The sequence below is a fragment of the Anastrepha ludens genome, chromosome 6 (genome assembly GCF_028408465.1).
Source record: "Anastrepha ludens isolate Willacy chromosome 6, idAnaLude1.1, whole genome shotgun sequence".
In the NCBI taxonomy this organism is placed as follows: domain Eukaryota; kingdom Metazoa; phylum Arthropoda; class Insecta; order Diptera; family Tephritidae; genus Anastrepha; species Anastrepha ludens.
This window is the reverse complement of record NC_071502.1, coordinates 11,015,488-11,031,838: the sequence shown is the minus strand read 5'-3', so window position 1 is coordinate 11,031,838 and position 16,351 is coordinate 11,015,488. Positions and strand designations below refer to the sequence as shown.

The following is a 16,351-nucleotide window of genomic DNA, read 5'->3' as shown; positions in this document are numbered from 1 at the left end:
ATGACAACATCCGATAAAGCGACGCTTGGAGTGTTTGAGAGAAAGATTCTGCCCAAGATTTTTGGACCTTTGCACGTTTGCAACGGTGAATATCGCAGGCGATGGAACGATGAACTGTATGAGGTTTACGACGACATAGACATAGCGCAGCGAATAAAGATCCAGCGGCTACGTTGGCTGGGCCATGTCGTCCGAATGGATACAAACGCTCCGGCTGGTGGTAGTAGAGGAAGAGGGAAGTCTTCTCTGCGTTGGAAAGATCAGGTGGGGAAGGACTTGGCTTCACTTGGTGCGTCTAATTGGCGCCGGTTAGCACGAGAAAGAAACGATTGGCGCGCTTTGTTAAACTCTGCCAAAATCGCGTAAGCGGTTATCGCGCCAATTAAGAAGAAGAAGAATCACACACCAACCCATTTGGCTAGGGCGTCCGCGCTTACATACCAACATAAAATATAGCGCACCCTGTACTTATACTATTTATGCCATAACTACATACACCTGTGCTCACAATAATACCAGCGCGGCTTAGTGCAACGTTTTGATTATTTATTTTTTTTTATTATTTATTTAGTATATAATTTTTTTTTATTTTTTAGTAGAAATAAAGTTTATTTTCCTACTAACTCTTGAATTCAAACTTTGCACAAAATTTAAAAACATTCTAAAAATGTTCGTCAAAATTTGCGAATAAAAAAGTATACGTTTGAAGTCGCTCAGAAATATCATTGTTTTCTGATTTGTTCTTTTGTTTTTTCCTTGCGATTTTCTTGCATTTTTTCCATATACAAACAATTTCGAGCATTCTTTATGTGGAAAAAAAATGCAAAGCATAGTTAGCCAAATAAAGAAAAAAACTAACAAAAATTAACGTGCATTTAGAACCACTTTAATAATATAACAAAATTAAATGGACAACAAAAAAAGTTTGAAATTTTGATGAAAATTTGTTGGTTTCTTTTTAATTTGTACAATGCGAAACATCGGCAATGGGGCTCATGCTTAATAACTCCAAGAGGGCGCAAACTTCGCAGAGCAATGCAGGCCAATAAATTATTCCACGTGTCGACAGGACAACCCACTTACTGGCTTAGTGACCCAAATAAAACACCGGATCTTATAGATTCTTGCATATGCAAAGGTGTATATAAAAATCAGGTCTCCATATCCACATGTCTAGATCTCTCATGAGATCACTCGCCTTTGCTGTTAACAATAAACTCTTGTTTTCAAAAAAAGGAAATGGCACCAAAGCTAGCTGCACAATCAAATGACAAATTGGGAATGTTTTAAAGAACTGGTTGAGGGTTCAATGTGCCTAAATATTCCACTAAAATCCAACTCTGATCTGGACACAGCCGTTGAGATTTTCAACAACTGCATTCAAAGAGCTGCGTGGACCGCTACGCCGGAAATTAAGCACACTCACGCTGAAGATCGCGTCAAAATATTAATATCAGAAAACCGCAAGCTTTGGCGCATATGGCAAAGCACCAGAAACAAGAACGACAAAAAAATGCTTAATAAGCTCACAAAACAATTAAGAAGCATTATAAGAGACGCAAAAATATCAGAACTGCATGAATACTTTTCTAACTTGTCACCTACGGAAACTACTGACTACTCACTGTGGAAGGCAATGAAAAAGATGTCACATCCAATGCCTGACAACGCAGCGATAAAAACGTGTAGTGGAGATTGGGCAAAAACTGATAAACAAAAAGCAATGGAGTCTGCCAAACATCTATCAAATGTTTTCCAACCATTTCCGAGTCAAAGTGCGGAGGTAGACTCAGAAGACAACGAATTTCTCTCAGGTCCGTTTCAAATAGATCTTCCGACTGTGCGATTTACCTGAAAATAATTAAAATACGCAGCAACCAAAACTCTTAGAACCAAAAAGGCGATCTAATAACTAGTAAGGTTTTAAAAGAACTGCCCATAGGTAGATACAATTTCCTCACCATTATATTTAACGCGAAGATCAGACAAGAGTATTACCCAACTCAGTGGAAAGTTGCTGAAATCATCCTTATACAAATGCCAGGGAAGATCCCGAGTGCGGTCTCCAATTAAAGGCCAATAAGTCTATTACCTGTTGCCTCTAAACAATTAAAAAAGCTGGTTTTAAAAAGGATAAACCCAATACTTGCGCAAAGGAATCTCATTCCAGCCCACCAATTTGGTTTTCGTAAGTATCACTCCATATCCACCACCATAGAGCAAGTTAATTGTGTGTATGACTTCACTAGACAAGCACTTGAGAGAAGGCAATACTGTACAGCGGCATTTTTAGATATAACGCAAACCTTCGATAAATTCTGGCATGAAGGCCTGCTATACAAGCTTAAGCAGGGTTTACCGCACAACGGTTATATGCTCATAAAATCATACTTGCAAAATATACCTTTTCTTGTTAAAGTAAACAACGAAACCACTTACCTTCACGCAATTAGAGCAGGTGCACCACAAGGAAGTGTTCTAGGGTCCGTCTTGTACACTTTGTTCACGGCAGACCTGCCACAATCAAAGAACACATATAAAGCCATGTATACAGACGATACTGTCGTCATGCCCAGGAGTACCCTTCCCTCAATTGCTTCTGATTACCTACAAGAAAACCTTAACAGTGTTAGCGACTGGATGAAAAAATGGCGCATAAAAGCTAACGAAAGCAAATCGGCGCAGATGATATTCTCACTTCGAAATGGCTCATGTCCTACCGTATCTCTTAACAGCGTTCCAGTACCTCAAATAGGTAATGCCAAATATTTAGGTATTCTATTAGACCGGCGTCTTACTTGGCGATCGCACAGTTTTCGAAGAAATAAACAACCTCAGCCAGAGATACTACAACTGTCTTGCCACTTATCCGAATAACCGAGCAAATAACCTTTCCAAGATAAACTACTCTTCAAGATTAAACAAATGTCAGCCTAACGATTTAATGCAAAGATTTCAAACGTAATATACGTAAATACAAAAGTTATAACATTGTATAATATATATGTCATATGATGTTCATTATTAACCTTCCTACGGTCTTCGGGTCATTTTTGACCCATTTCAGGAAAGAAATTAAGTTTTTTCAAGAACCAAATTTTTTCAGGACTTCATGTTTCGTGACTTTTTCTAGTTTATTATATTTTATATAATAAGCGTAAAATTAAAAAAATAAAAATTTAGGCTCTGTCGCGTAGAAATTTTTTTACATCTACGACCCTCGGGTCAAATTTGACCCAACGTATAAATCAGAATTAATTTAATTTGAATTAAATTTATTTGCTAATTGCAAATTTTCGGCTCAGCGGTTGCATTGTATTATTTAGTCTGTTTTTATTGAGTTCACAGTAAACATAAATTTAAAAGCACGTGCTTTGTATCGTTATTCGACTATTTATTTCTTAACGATGAGTGATAGTGAATTCTCTTTGGCCGCGTTTTCGGATGATGAGGAATCATGTTCTGAATTCGAAGATCATGTTGAGGTTGCAGATTCTTCCGACAGTGATTTTAGTGATAACGAAAATTCTCTTGTGCCTTCTGAAATGATGTCGTCAAAAAATGGTCAAATAAACTTTTCAAAAACCCCTCTTGTAACAACTGTCGGAAGAGCTTCAAGAGAAAATATTATCAGCTTGATTTTTGGACTAACGCGTTACTCGTGCTCACGAATTACCGAAAAAGAAATTTCTAGCTTTGAACTATTTGTTCCACCTCCTTTGATACGTACGATATTGACCTATACAAACATTGAGGGAAAACGAATATACGGTGAAGAATGGCTGGATATTGAAAACATCGAACTATTTGCATTTATTGGATTGCTAATATTAGCTGGCGTTTTTCGATCAAATAACGAAAGCTGTGAAAGTCTTTGGGACCCAGAAACCGGAAGACCAATATTCGCTGCAAATATGCCTTTGAAGACTTTCAAAAAAATATCGAGAGTGATTAGGTTCGACAACAGGGAAACTCGAAGTGAACGAAGATCGGTGGATAAATTTGCTCCTAAACGTGATTTGTGGAATCAATGGATTGAGATATTAACTAAGCTTTACAATCCAACGGAAAACGTGACCATCGATGAACAATTAGTAGCTTTCAGAGGAAGATGTCCATTCCGCCAGTACATGCCAGCAAAGCCTGCAAAGTATGGAATCAAATTTTGGGTACTTTGTGATTCAACAACGAGCTATGTTTGGAACATCCAACCTTACACTGGCAAGGCAATCGGAAGAACCCCCGAAAAAAATAAAGGCATGATTTGATTGAAGGGCTAAAAGGACATAACCTCACAACCGAGAATTTTTTCACGTCTTACCAATTCGCACAAAAATTATTGGAGAAACGTATTACAATAGTAGGAACAATACGCAAAAACAAGCCCGAACTACCACCAGACTTAAAAAAAAAAAAAAATAATTGGCGCGTACACTTCTGTTAGGTGTTTGGCCGAGCTCCTCCTCCTATTTGTGGTGTGCGTCTTGATGTTGTTCCACAAATGGAGGGACCTACAGTTTCAAGCCGACTCCGAACGGCAGATATTTTTATGAGGAGCTTTTTCATGGCAGAAATACACTCGGAGGCTTGCCATTGCCTGCCGAGGGGCGACCGCTATTAAAAAAATGTTTTTATTAATTTTGCTTTCACCGAGATTCGAACCAACGACCTCTCTGTGAATTCTGAATGGTAATCACGCACCAACCCATTCGGCTACGGCGGCCACCAGACTTAGTGAACATAAAAAGAAGACCACTAAATTCATCAATCTTTGCTTTTACCGAACAAACAACTCTTGTTTCGTACATACCTAAGAAGAATAGACCTGTGATTCTACTTAGCACTCTACACCATGATTCAAAAATTAGTAATCGTCGGGATAAAAAGCCAGAAATATACTGGACTACAATAAATGTAAAGGTGGTGTAGACACATTGGACAAAGCTGTAAGCGGTTACACTTGCAAACGAGTGACAAAACGGTGGCCTCAGGTAGTGTTTAGTAACATAATCGACATTTCACCTTATAACGCTTTCGTTTTATTCAATTCCGCCAACGACAAAGCGCCGTTTTTACTTGGAAAACCTTGGTATGCAGCTCGTAACACCCTATATAAAAAAGCCACAAACTTTACCACGAGCACATTTTTCACTTGAAATTGCCAAAAAAATACGAAAGGATTCTCAACTGGATGCACAACCATCATCATCAGGTCAATTTGGAAACACGTCGGAAAAGAAAATAACTAAAAGAAGTCGATGTCAACTATGCCCAAAAACTGATAACAAAACAGGATTAGTTTGCGACATTAGTAATAAATACATATGTAAACAACATTCTAAAACTATTACTTTGTGTACAAACTGTCTGAAATAATTTATTTCTTTTTTCTTTCATTATTAAATACACTTTTTATTTAAAGTTTTCGTTATTCATGAATATCTTTTTGTTATTGAATAAACGTTTTTGTTAAAGTTTGCATTATTCACATAAAAATAAAATAAAAATTTTCATAAATATATTAATAAAAAAATATGGCAATGGAATAAATATATTTGGATTTTCATTTTTATTTAAGATACCCATTTAATGGAGAAAAACCTAACAGTAAAAATAATCAAAAACCAAGTATAAAGCTTGAGAATATAGTATTGGGTCAAATTTGACCCGAAGTCCGTCCGCGTCAGTTAATTTGAAGACCGTAGGAAGGTTAAGTACACTGGGAGTTCTTACTATAAGTTATTCTTCTTTAAATTGTAGGTAAAAATAATACTTTTTGTTCTTGTTATGACAGATTGTATGACATGAAATAAATGGAGATTTAAAAAAAAACAATGTATACAAAATAATATGGTGTTAGCAGGAGAATCAACAACATTTCTATAAAAAAAAACAATATTGATGAAAATTTGTTGAATTTTATTTTAATTTTGTACAAAGAATGAACTGTAGTTTAAAAAAAAAAATTTATAAAAAATAAATAATCAAAACATTGCACTATGTCGCTATTACTGTGTAAGGAGCTGTATACTCATATGCATACACTTTTATAAAAGTATACGTATGTATATCCAGCTAAAATAAATTGCGAGGAAGCGCGCAGAAGAAGCAGCAACGCCCATTGCGGCCACTGTGGTCACCATTGAGTGGCTATTGCTATTGCTGCCGCCTTTGTCGGATGCTTTCACCTCTCCACCAGCGCACACCGTAAATATACTCGAGTGCAATTAGCTGCATTTAAATAAATTCAACTGCATACCACTGAACTCTGCCGACTGCGGTCAGAGCTGATGGACCATCAGCATTTATTTTCGTTGCTGTCTTTATTGTAGCAGCGCTTATTGTTAGTGTAGTTGTTTGCTAGTTGGCTGGCTGGCTGGCTGATGCTGGCGAACGATACTCCATGCACTGAAACATACAAAAATATTTGAAAAGAAATTTAATTTCGCTTTCACCGAAATAGTTGCAGTTTTATTTTTAGTTGACCTGATGCTTTTTGCTTTTCTTTTATCACCAAATGTGCGCTTTTCATATAATAGTAAAATGTATTTGTTTGCTTGCATAAATAAGCACTGGATGCAATGTGGGCGTTGGCATTTCGAATGCAATTACGTTGATTTTTCTGTCAGCTAACCAAAAAAAAATGAAAGTATGTCTTGATTCTCTCACCTCTCTCTTGGCCTATCAGTCCAACCATGGCGTATACGCAACGTGACGTCGGCCACGCATTGGCGTCATCCCCGCCACTAAAAACGCATTAAGATTAAGTGAAAAATAAAAGATTGTACCAAATTTACTTTTAATAGAATTTTTCGTGATTTCGTCGCCACAATGCAATGCACAAATGCACAGCGTAATGGCTGTGTCGCCGTGGCGTAGCTGAAAATAGCTTAGCGGTGCATAAAAATAAATGCGAATTTTCTCACTGCAAGTGCGTTGTGTGCTTGAGATGCAGCAACAACAACAACAACAACAATAAATGAACATTTATTTGACTGTAAAAAGTGAAAATTATGAGCATACTTGCGACAGCAGCAGTGATAGCGAAAGCGAATGTGACAGTGTGACAAGGGAAACTAAGCGCATGAGAAACTTAAATTAAACATGAACGGTCGTAGGCGTTGGTGGTGTGTGCATTTAGTTAAAAAAGAAGAAAGTTTCATATTTTCGTGTGCCTATTTTCATGCATGCCTGCCAGTCAGCCGGAGTGCAGGCATGTCAATGAACTCTTTTTAAGTTTTCTGTGGGTGCACTATGCTTTGAAGTATAAATATGCGTCAGTGATGTGCTGGCAATAACCATTAAACAAGAGATTTATGCTAAGATGCAAGGAAGCATGTGTGAATGGTATGCTGGAAAATAGCATAAAAGCTTTCTACATAACTGCAACTTTGTCTGCTTCACATGAGAATGCAGTCATTTTATGATTTCGGCATAATTTTCTGCGCGCACGCAACAGAAATAAAACTTAAAATAGCCATAAAAGTGAAGAGCTTGCATATGGTAAGAAACAGCAAACAAAGTAATAGAATACGACAGTTGTAGCACATGAAACTTCAAGTTTTGCCTATCTAATTTTCTAGTCCAATAAAAGCATAAATATTACCTGATTTTTTTTTTTGGAGCAAAAAAATCGAATTATTTAAGCCGCAACAGCAAGTTTTAGTAGTGAAACTTGCAACTTTGTACTTAGCTCATTTCGTAAAATTGCACTCAAAAAGTTGCTGCTTTTGTAAATATAATGGTAATCCTTTATTGAGTATACAAAGTGTGCTCAAAAGTGTACTGCACTTGTGAAAAACATTTTTTTTTTGTATTAATGAATTTACTTTATTTAAAATATGCCCAGTCGGAATCGGTAAAATATAAAATTTGCACAATGTAAGAGTCGCAGGAGTAAAGTAATCGAAAAAAACTTGTTATTTCGTGTCCATAACAGGATTTGATTAGGCGCTCGAGAAATAGCAGTCACGCACTCAAGCACGCTTCATGAAGCTCAGCACAAAATTTTTGAATTTAACTTTTGAATAGTTTTTTTCTGACAAAATTTTGAGTAAGCACTTATGCCATTTGTGAAGACTTTCCTTTCTTGTTCGATACCCATTCATCTTCTTCTCCGCTTCTTCAACCGCTTACGCGATTTTTCAACAAATTGCGCCAGTCATTTCTTTCTCGTGCTAACCGGCGCCAATTGGACACACCAAGTGAAACCAAGTCCTTCTCCACATGATCTTTCCAACGCAGAGAAGGCCTTCCTCTTCCTCTACTACCAGCTGCTGGTACCGCATCAAATGACCCAGCCAACGTATTCGCTGGGTCTTTATTCGCTGCGCTATGTCTATGACGTCGTAAAGCTCATACAGCTCATCGTTCCATCGCCTGCGATATTCATCGTTGTAAACGTGCAAAGGTCCAAAAATCTTGCGCAGATTCTTTCTCTCAAACACTCCAAGCGTCGCTTCATCGGATGTAGTCATCGTCCACGCTTCTGCGCCATACGTTAGGACGGGCATGATGAGAGTCTTATGGAGTGTTAGTTTTGTTCGTCGAGAGAGGACTTAACTACTCAATTGCCTACTTAGTTCAAAGAAGCACTTGTTGGCAAGAGAGATTCTACGTTGGATTTCAAGGCTAACATTGTTATCGGTGTTAATGCTGATTCCTAAATAAACGAAGTCTTTTACATCCTCGAAATCATAGCTGTCAACGGTGACGTGGGTGCCGATACGTGAGTGCGCTGACTGTTTGTGTGATGACAGGAGGTAAAGATTAAGTTGTGATACCCATTACATATAAGTGTTATAATACTACAATACTTGCCTTCTCATCCTTATGATTACTTTTCAAATACATTCCATTGTAAAATTATAAGCATCCCACTCATCATCATCACCATCTGGCAGCGTTACCATTCCGGGGCGAGCTTTAGCTTTATTTACAGGTTTCTTCCAGACGTCACTATTTTCGGCTGTTTCCTTCCAGTTATTTACATATAGCCTTTTCCGATCAATGATGACTTGATCTAGCCATTACAGTGGATTATGAGTGGCTAAGGTTATTCTTCATGCCTACGACTCAACTAACGGCTTCTTTGTGATTTATTGAGTTAAATGACATCTTCTCCTTTGCATAAGAATTACAGTTTGTCATTGTGTCGTATTCTATTTATATATATTGTACCACCACTTTCCCGGAGTGACCCAAAGATCTTTCGGAGTATTTTAGGTTCGAATCTTTTAGGAAATTGCTCTTCTGCGTGGCTAAATATCCGTGATTCGCATCCTTAATAAGAATGGGACGTATTACCGCTTGCCAAATGCGTAGCTTGCATCCACGTGTCAGATCTTCTGATTGTTGAATATTCATATTGGCAAAGTAAGATTTATTTGAGGCCACAATTCGGTCTTGTATTATGTGGTGCATGTTTTTGTCGTTTTTTGGTAAACCACCGAGGTATTTAAATTGTTGAACTCCTTCAAAATAATAGCTTCCAAATGGTTATATATTCCGGCACACATCCCCTTTCGCAACGAGAAAGCTTTTGGTACTTCGCTTTGCTTTCATTTATCTTCAGTCCGATCTTCTTGGCGCTTTGTTCGATATGCTTGTGGATTTAGCAAAAAAAATGTTGGTCTATTTGATAAGAGAAGATGGCAAATGCAACACGAGAAGTTTAAAATTTCAACACTTTTTTTACTATAAATCGTTCGACCTTATGACTGATTTTAGATGAATCTCCAAGGGCTTGTGATGATTGACGCAAGAGACTTCTGTGGAAACGGGCCCCACAGAAACAGCGATAACTTTTACAATCATTAATTTTTTGTTCAAATTTTTCTAAACTCAAGTCGAAACATGATATATTAACGCCATGTTCTATTTTTGTAAAATGAAGCAATTGACCAGGAAAAAAAATTTATTGAAAATCATCATTTTTTCACGCCTCTGGCTACCCTTAACCTCTTAATTTAGTAGTTAAGAAGAACGAAGCCTGAATACGAAAATCTGTCATTTCTGGTACAAAAGTAAGCGCCGTAAGTATGTATTATTAAAGAGAAAAGAAAGAGCTGCACGGAACGGGAATGAAGTTTGTGCAAATCCATCGCCTTTACCGCAAATGTCTATTGCAGGGACAGCCTCTTTTGATGATGAAAGTGATTTGGAAGCACTTCGCAAAAGCTGCAAACCATTATCTGATAGCTATAATGGTAAAAAAATTTAAAACTTTACTACCTTTAGTCATTCGAAGTAATTTATGAAGCGGTCTAGGTATTTCTTTTAATTTGTGCAAACTTTTTTATGCGGTTTTAAGTTTAAGTTTAACTCGTTGATTTTGGTTTTATGCGACTTTAGAAAACTACGGAACGTAGCCGTACTTTTTCAAGGCAAATAACGTCCTCTCATTCCGAATTTTTTATGTCCACTTTACTAATATTTTTATTTAAGAAAGTTTTTATCGCAGCGCGTAATTATGAACTCAACTATCATTCCGTTCATTGGGAGATTTCGACTTGTTGGCGTGTTTGATGTACTAACAAAACTTGTTTGTTATATTTAACTGGCATATTTTATAATATTTTTATATATTTATTTACAAAAAAATGCTCATCTCATATATCCACTAATAACGTTTGCCTTTAATGATCGTATTCGCGGCAGCACCGAAATTAGGGTCCACATTTGTTGCCGTGGTTACACCATCTGAATCATTGCACAGATCAGTGGTGCAGCTACGATAGAAGGTTTTGAATGTTGAATCAGTTTTAATGGCATTCAAGTACTGAAAAGTGAATCAAATAATAATTTTAATTAAAAACAAAAACAAAAACCAAAACTAGAACTATAATATCGTGCGGAAACAACTCACCAGCGGCTTATCCAAACAATCGCGTATGAAGGAAATCACTTTGCCAGAGGGACTCTGCGTGAATGAAGAAATATTTATTTACTTATTTATTTTTTATTGAAGAAATATACAATGAGCTATTTTTCTATATTTCATATATGCATGCATGGATATCTTTAAGTATATGAGTATATGTAGATTGGTTTATCGGAAAATATGATTTTAAAGAAATTTTGGGGTCGTAAATGCCCTAGTATGCCTTAGCATTGAGTATAAAATCGCATGGTTAGCCACAGTCTTTCAAATTCTAAGTCATTTTCCATTCACTTGGCAGTTTATAACCACAAGCTTTTAGAACTACTGCGCTTTTCAGAGTATAAAGGATTTTTCATTACTTAGTTAGTTAGTTCTTATTTTCCTTATTTTTTTTTAAATAATAGGTCTATTTATAAGTTCGTGCGGTTTTACAACAGATGGCGTAACTTGATTATTATTCCATCGATCCACATTTCCAAACATTCATTGGAGAGCTACTGTCGTAAGGCACAAACGTCAGTATAAGTTTTTTATTTGAAGCGTAAACAACAATATTTTTACCACACTTGAAAATGTCGAATTTCGTGCCAAATAATGTGTTTTTGCGGGGAATTCTTCTTCATTATTTTAATATGAAGAAAAAAGCAGCCGAAAGTCATCGTATCTTGGTGGAAGTTTATGGTGAGCATGCTCTATCTGAGCGAACGTGCCAGAAGTGGTTTGCACGCTTTAAAAGTGGTGATTTTGGCTTGGAAGACGAAGAACGCGAGGGTGCGCCGCCAAAGTTCATGGATACCGAATTGGAGGAATTGCTCGATCAAGATCCGGCTCAAACGCAAGAAGAGGTTGCAAAAACTTTGGGAGTTGATCAATCAACCATTTCCAAACGTTTAAAAGCCATGGGAATGATCCGAAAGGTAGGCCATTGGGTGCCGTATGAATTGAAGCCAAGAGACGTTGAACGCCGTTTTATGGCATGCGAACAACTGCTTCAACGGCACAAAAGAAAGGGTTTTTTGCATCGAATTGTGACTGGCGATGAAAAGTGGGTCCATTACGACAATCCAAAACGTCGGGCAACGTATGGATACCCTGGCCATGCTTCAACATCGACGTCGGCGCAGAATATTCATGGCCTGAAGGTTATGCTGTGTATCTGGTGGGACCAGCTGGGTGTTGTGTATTATGAGCTACTGAAACCGAATGAAACGATTACGGGGGATGTCTACCGACGACAATTGATGCGTTTGAGCCGAGCACTGCGAGAAAAACGGCCGCAATACGCCGATAGACACGACAAAGTTATTTTGCAACATGACAATGCTCGGCCACATGTTGCACAAGTGGTCAAAACATACTTAGAAACGCTCAAATGGGATGTCCTACCCCACCCGCCGTATAGTCCAGACCTTGCGCCATCCGATTACTATCTCTTCCGATCGATGCAACATGGCCTGGCTGACCAGCACTTCCGTAATTACGATGAAGTCAAAAAATGGATCGATTCGTGGATTGCGGCAAAACCGACCGAATTTTTCACAAAGGGAATCCGTGAATTGCCAGAAAGATGGGAAAAAGTAGTAGTAAGCGATGGACAATATTTTGAATATTAAATTTGTAACCATTTTACGTCAATAAAGTTTCAAATTTCGAAAAAAACCGCACGAACTTATTCATAGTCCTATATATAATTTTACTTCTTCTACTTTATTTGCTATTCGTAATCGAATGTAAGCGATTTATGCAATTTAAAAGTAATGAAATTTTTTTTTTAACAAATTCCTTGCTTTTACAAATTTTATTTTCTTGTTTGTTGGTTTTTTTAATTTAAATTTTGAACTACAATATATTTGAAAATAATTCGCGGTCTCTAGCTATTTCTAAGAGGGGGCCCAAACGTTGTCTACCGGTCAACTACCTTATGTTGCTCAACCAAGAAAACTGCTTACGCCCGATACCACCTCTTCTTCCTCCATTCTAGCCCTCGAATATGAGTTTCGACAGTTCATAATTCGAGTTTCGTATATTATGCCCCAAATATGAAGTTTTTCGTCGTTTGACGGGCTTGATTAGTTGTCTATCGTCGTGAACTCTTGGCAGCACTTCTTCATTAGAAGCATGGTCAGTCCATATTATCTTGAGCAATCTTCGTAGAAGCCACATTTCAAATGCTTTCAGTCTATACATGTCGGAGAGTTTTCTGGTCCATATTTCCATGCCATATAGCAAAAAAGGCGGCCGCCGTAGTGTATTTCTGCCATGAAAAAGCTCCTCATAAAAATATCTGTCGTTCGGAGTCGGCTTGAAATTGTTGTATGTATTTCTTCTGCTAACAACCATGTGTTTAGTTTTGCTGATTTTGATTTTGAGGTCATATAGTCAGAGAATGTTAATTAATTCCATTAACATTCTTTGGTATAGCTGACTGCGCATTGCAACTTTGTCGACCAGCTATTCAAGGCCAGCCAAGCTGTCACATAGCAGAGGTGTATCGTTGGCATACCTGATGTTATTTATGGTATAGTAACACCATTTACACCATTCCAATTGCTTGGATTTCCTTTTCGTCGATATTCAGAAATCTTAAAATATTGAACAATTTGTCATGTTGCACAGTGTCAAACGCTTTTTCGTAGTTTACGAAACATAGAAAGCACCTGGTCACAGAATAAAGCTTCTCTTGTACCCATTCCTCTAATTATGCTAAACTACAGGGTGAACGATATGAAGTTTTCAAAAATTCCTATTCAAAACACCATAACTTTTTTGTGTGAAATTAGTTTTTATTGATTTCAAAGGCAAAATTGTTAAAAAATGATTACAATCTTAACATATATTTACTTTAGCTCGATATGGCCACCTTTTTGCCTTGACCATAGGCTTCAAACGGTCAAAAAATGAGTTGCATGCTGCACGAATGTGATCTTGAGGTATTTTGGCCCATTCTCGTATAATCGCTTTTTTCAGCGCATCCCTACTGGCATATTTTTTAGTCCTCATCTTGCTCTCCAAAATGGACCAGATTGAATAGTCCATCGGATTTGCGTCTGGCGAATTCAAAAACCATTGTGTGGACGAAATGAAGTGTGGAACATGGTGTTTTAACCATTCTTGGTTCACACGAGCTTTATGAGACGGTGCCGAGTCCTGTTGGAACGTCCATGGTCTACGACCGAAATATTTGCGTGTCCACGGCTCTAGAGCAGCTTCTAAAACATTTTCCCGATAAGAAGTCGCATTCACTTTGACACCAGGCTCGATAAAAACGATTGAAAATGGTCGCCTTGGCGGAAAAAATTAACTCTGATCATAGAGCGAGTTGCAATCACCTTCAATCAATGGGATTTACCAACAAGTTGGGAGCCTGAGTGCCTCACGAGCTCAACGAAAAACAAAACAAAGAAAGTCGGCTTCAAATTGCTTCTCAACAGCTCGCCCACCATTGATCAACACATGGCCATAAACAGCACTTTTTGCACCGAATCGTCACGGGAGATGAGAAATGGTGCCTATACATTAATATGAAGCAAAGAAAGGAGTGGGTGTATCCAGGAGATACGCCAAAGCCGAGAGTCAAGCCGCATCTTCATCTAAAGAAGATCACGATGATATGTGTTTGATGGGACTGGAAGAGTATGGTGCACTGGAAAATGCTCGAAAAGAACGCCAATGTGAATAAGGAACTCTACATTGCCCAGCTACACTGTCTAAATGAGGCTATTCGAATGAAAAGACCTGATCGACATTGTCAAACCATACTCCTTCACGACAACGCCAGACGTCAGGCCACATGTTGCGCAAATCGTCAAAGCCGCACTCGAAGAACTCGAATGGGAGTTTATCCCAGCATCCTCCGTATTCTCTGGACCTTGCACCGACCGCTTGCCATCTTTTCCGCTCCCTTTCAAACCATATGAAGGGATTTGCCTTCGGAAACAAAGATGTCCTTAAAAACTGGTTCTACAACTTATTTGACACCAGAACAGGCGATTTTTGGAGGAACGGCATCAACAAATGAGTCGAGGTGGGAAGATTGTAATCAGCAACGGCGAATAGATAATTGATTAATTTATTGATATAATTATTGTTTTTTGTTTAAATGAAATCCCTCGGTAAAAACGCTACGAGCCTATTCCCCAATCTAAGGCATATGAATTTTTTTTAATTTAAAAATTTTTTTTTTATTCCTAATTTTTTAAAAAATTTTTTTTTTTGCATTTCTTTTTTATTTTTAAAAAATTTTGGCTCAAAAATAGCGCTTTTTGTCTCAATTTGTATCACTAGGTCCTGCGTAGTGCCTCTCTTTTCATCTTTTGATGAGGAAATAATTTTTTTTTTTTTTTTTTTTTTTTTTTTTTTTTTTTTTTTTGTTTTGTCGTTTATTTGCAATCTATTTTTAAAATAATAAGCAAATTATCTAACTATTAACAATTTGACTTATATTATTGAGCTCCATTGAGGTCAATAATGATATATATGTATGTATACTACGATTAATGTACACTTATATTCAGACTTATGTGTTAGATTTTAATATATATTAATAAAAAAAAAAATGCAACTAATTAACTTTTCACACGATTTTTTTTATATGAATTGCTAGGAGTTAAAAAGAAAAAAAGTTCTTTACAAAAATTTGCTATAACACGATTTTCAATATTGTATGAATTTTTCTTGAATCTAATAAAGCAAATAGAGTGAGATTTTTCTACACATATTATTTTAATATTAGATTTATCTATTAGGTTCTGAATGGAATGTCTAATACATGATGTCTTTTAAGTCTATTAATTTCATTAGTTTCATCAAGTAATGCAATTGCTAGCGGGTTATCGTGATAACTTAATCTCTGTAAATATTTCGTGGTAATTTTTTTAATTTCATCTTTTATAAAGGGAATTTTTAGATCAGTATGTATGGCTTTATTTGTGACGAACCAGGGTGCACTTGTGATAAGCCTTAAAGTTTTTGACTGATATCTTTGCAGAATTTCTATGTTAGAATTGCAAGCAGTTCCCCACAGTTGTACTGCGTAGGTCCATACTGGCTTTAGTATAGCCTTATATATTAATATTTTGTTATTTAGATTAAGTGTTGATTTTGGTCCTAGTAGCCAGTAAAGTTTGTTTGTTTGTATCTTTAACTGGGGTTTTTTTTTGCTTGAACTAGATTGGTTGCATCAATTGGGGACGGACTTGAAGCTAGTATAGCGGTGTCATCAGCGTATGTAGCCATTAGGACATTTTCGGTTTCGGGTATGTCAGATGTAAAAATCGTATAAAGTATAGGACCGAGTACGCTACCCTGTGGTACTCCAGCTTTTATGTATCTAATATCAGTTATTTCTTCATTTACCTTAACGTAAAATGATCTTTCGGTGAGGTAAGACTTTAGTGTTAGATAAAATGGTGCAGGAAGTATTTTTTTTTAATTTATATAACAGGCCTTGATGCCATACTTTGTCGAATG

At 37.0% G+C, this 16,351-nt stretch overlaps 1 protein-coding gene across 1 annotated transcript in view; it reads right to left on the bottom strand.

Moving 5' to 3' along the window:
• Window positions 1–10,608: 10,608 nt before the first annotated feature.
• LOC128868125 (uncharacterized) overlaps window positions 10,609–16,351 on the bottom strand; it is a 35,235-nt gene continuing 29,492 nt past the window's right edge. Inside the window, exons 3-4 of the mRNA XM_054109886.1 lie at window positions 10,868–10,921; window positions 10,609–10,780 (exon numbers count right to left, since the gene is read on the bottom strand). Of these exons, the coding sequence (XP_053965861.1) occupies window positions 10,622–10,780; window positions 10,868–10,921 (213 nt within the window). The 3' untranslated portion in view covers window positions 10,609–10,621. The remainder of the gene's footprint in view (window positions 10,781–10,867; window positions 10,922–16,351) is intronic.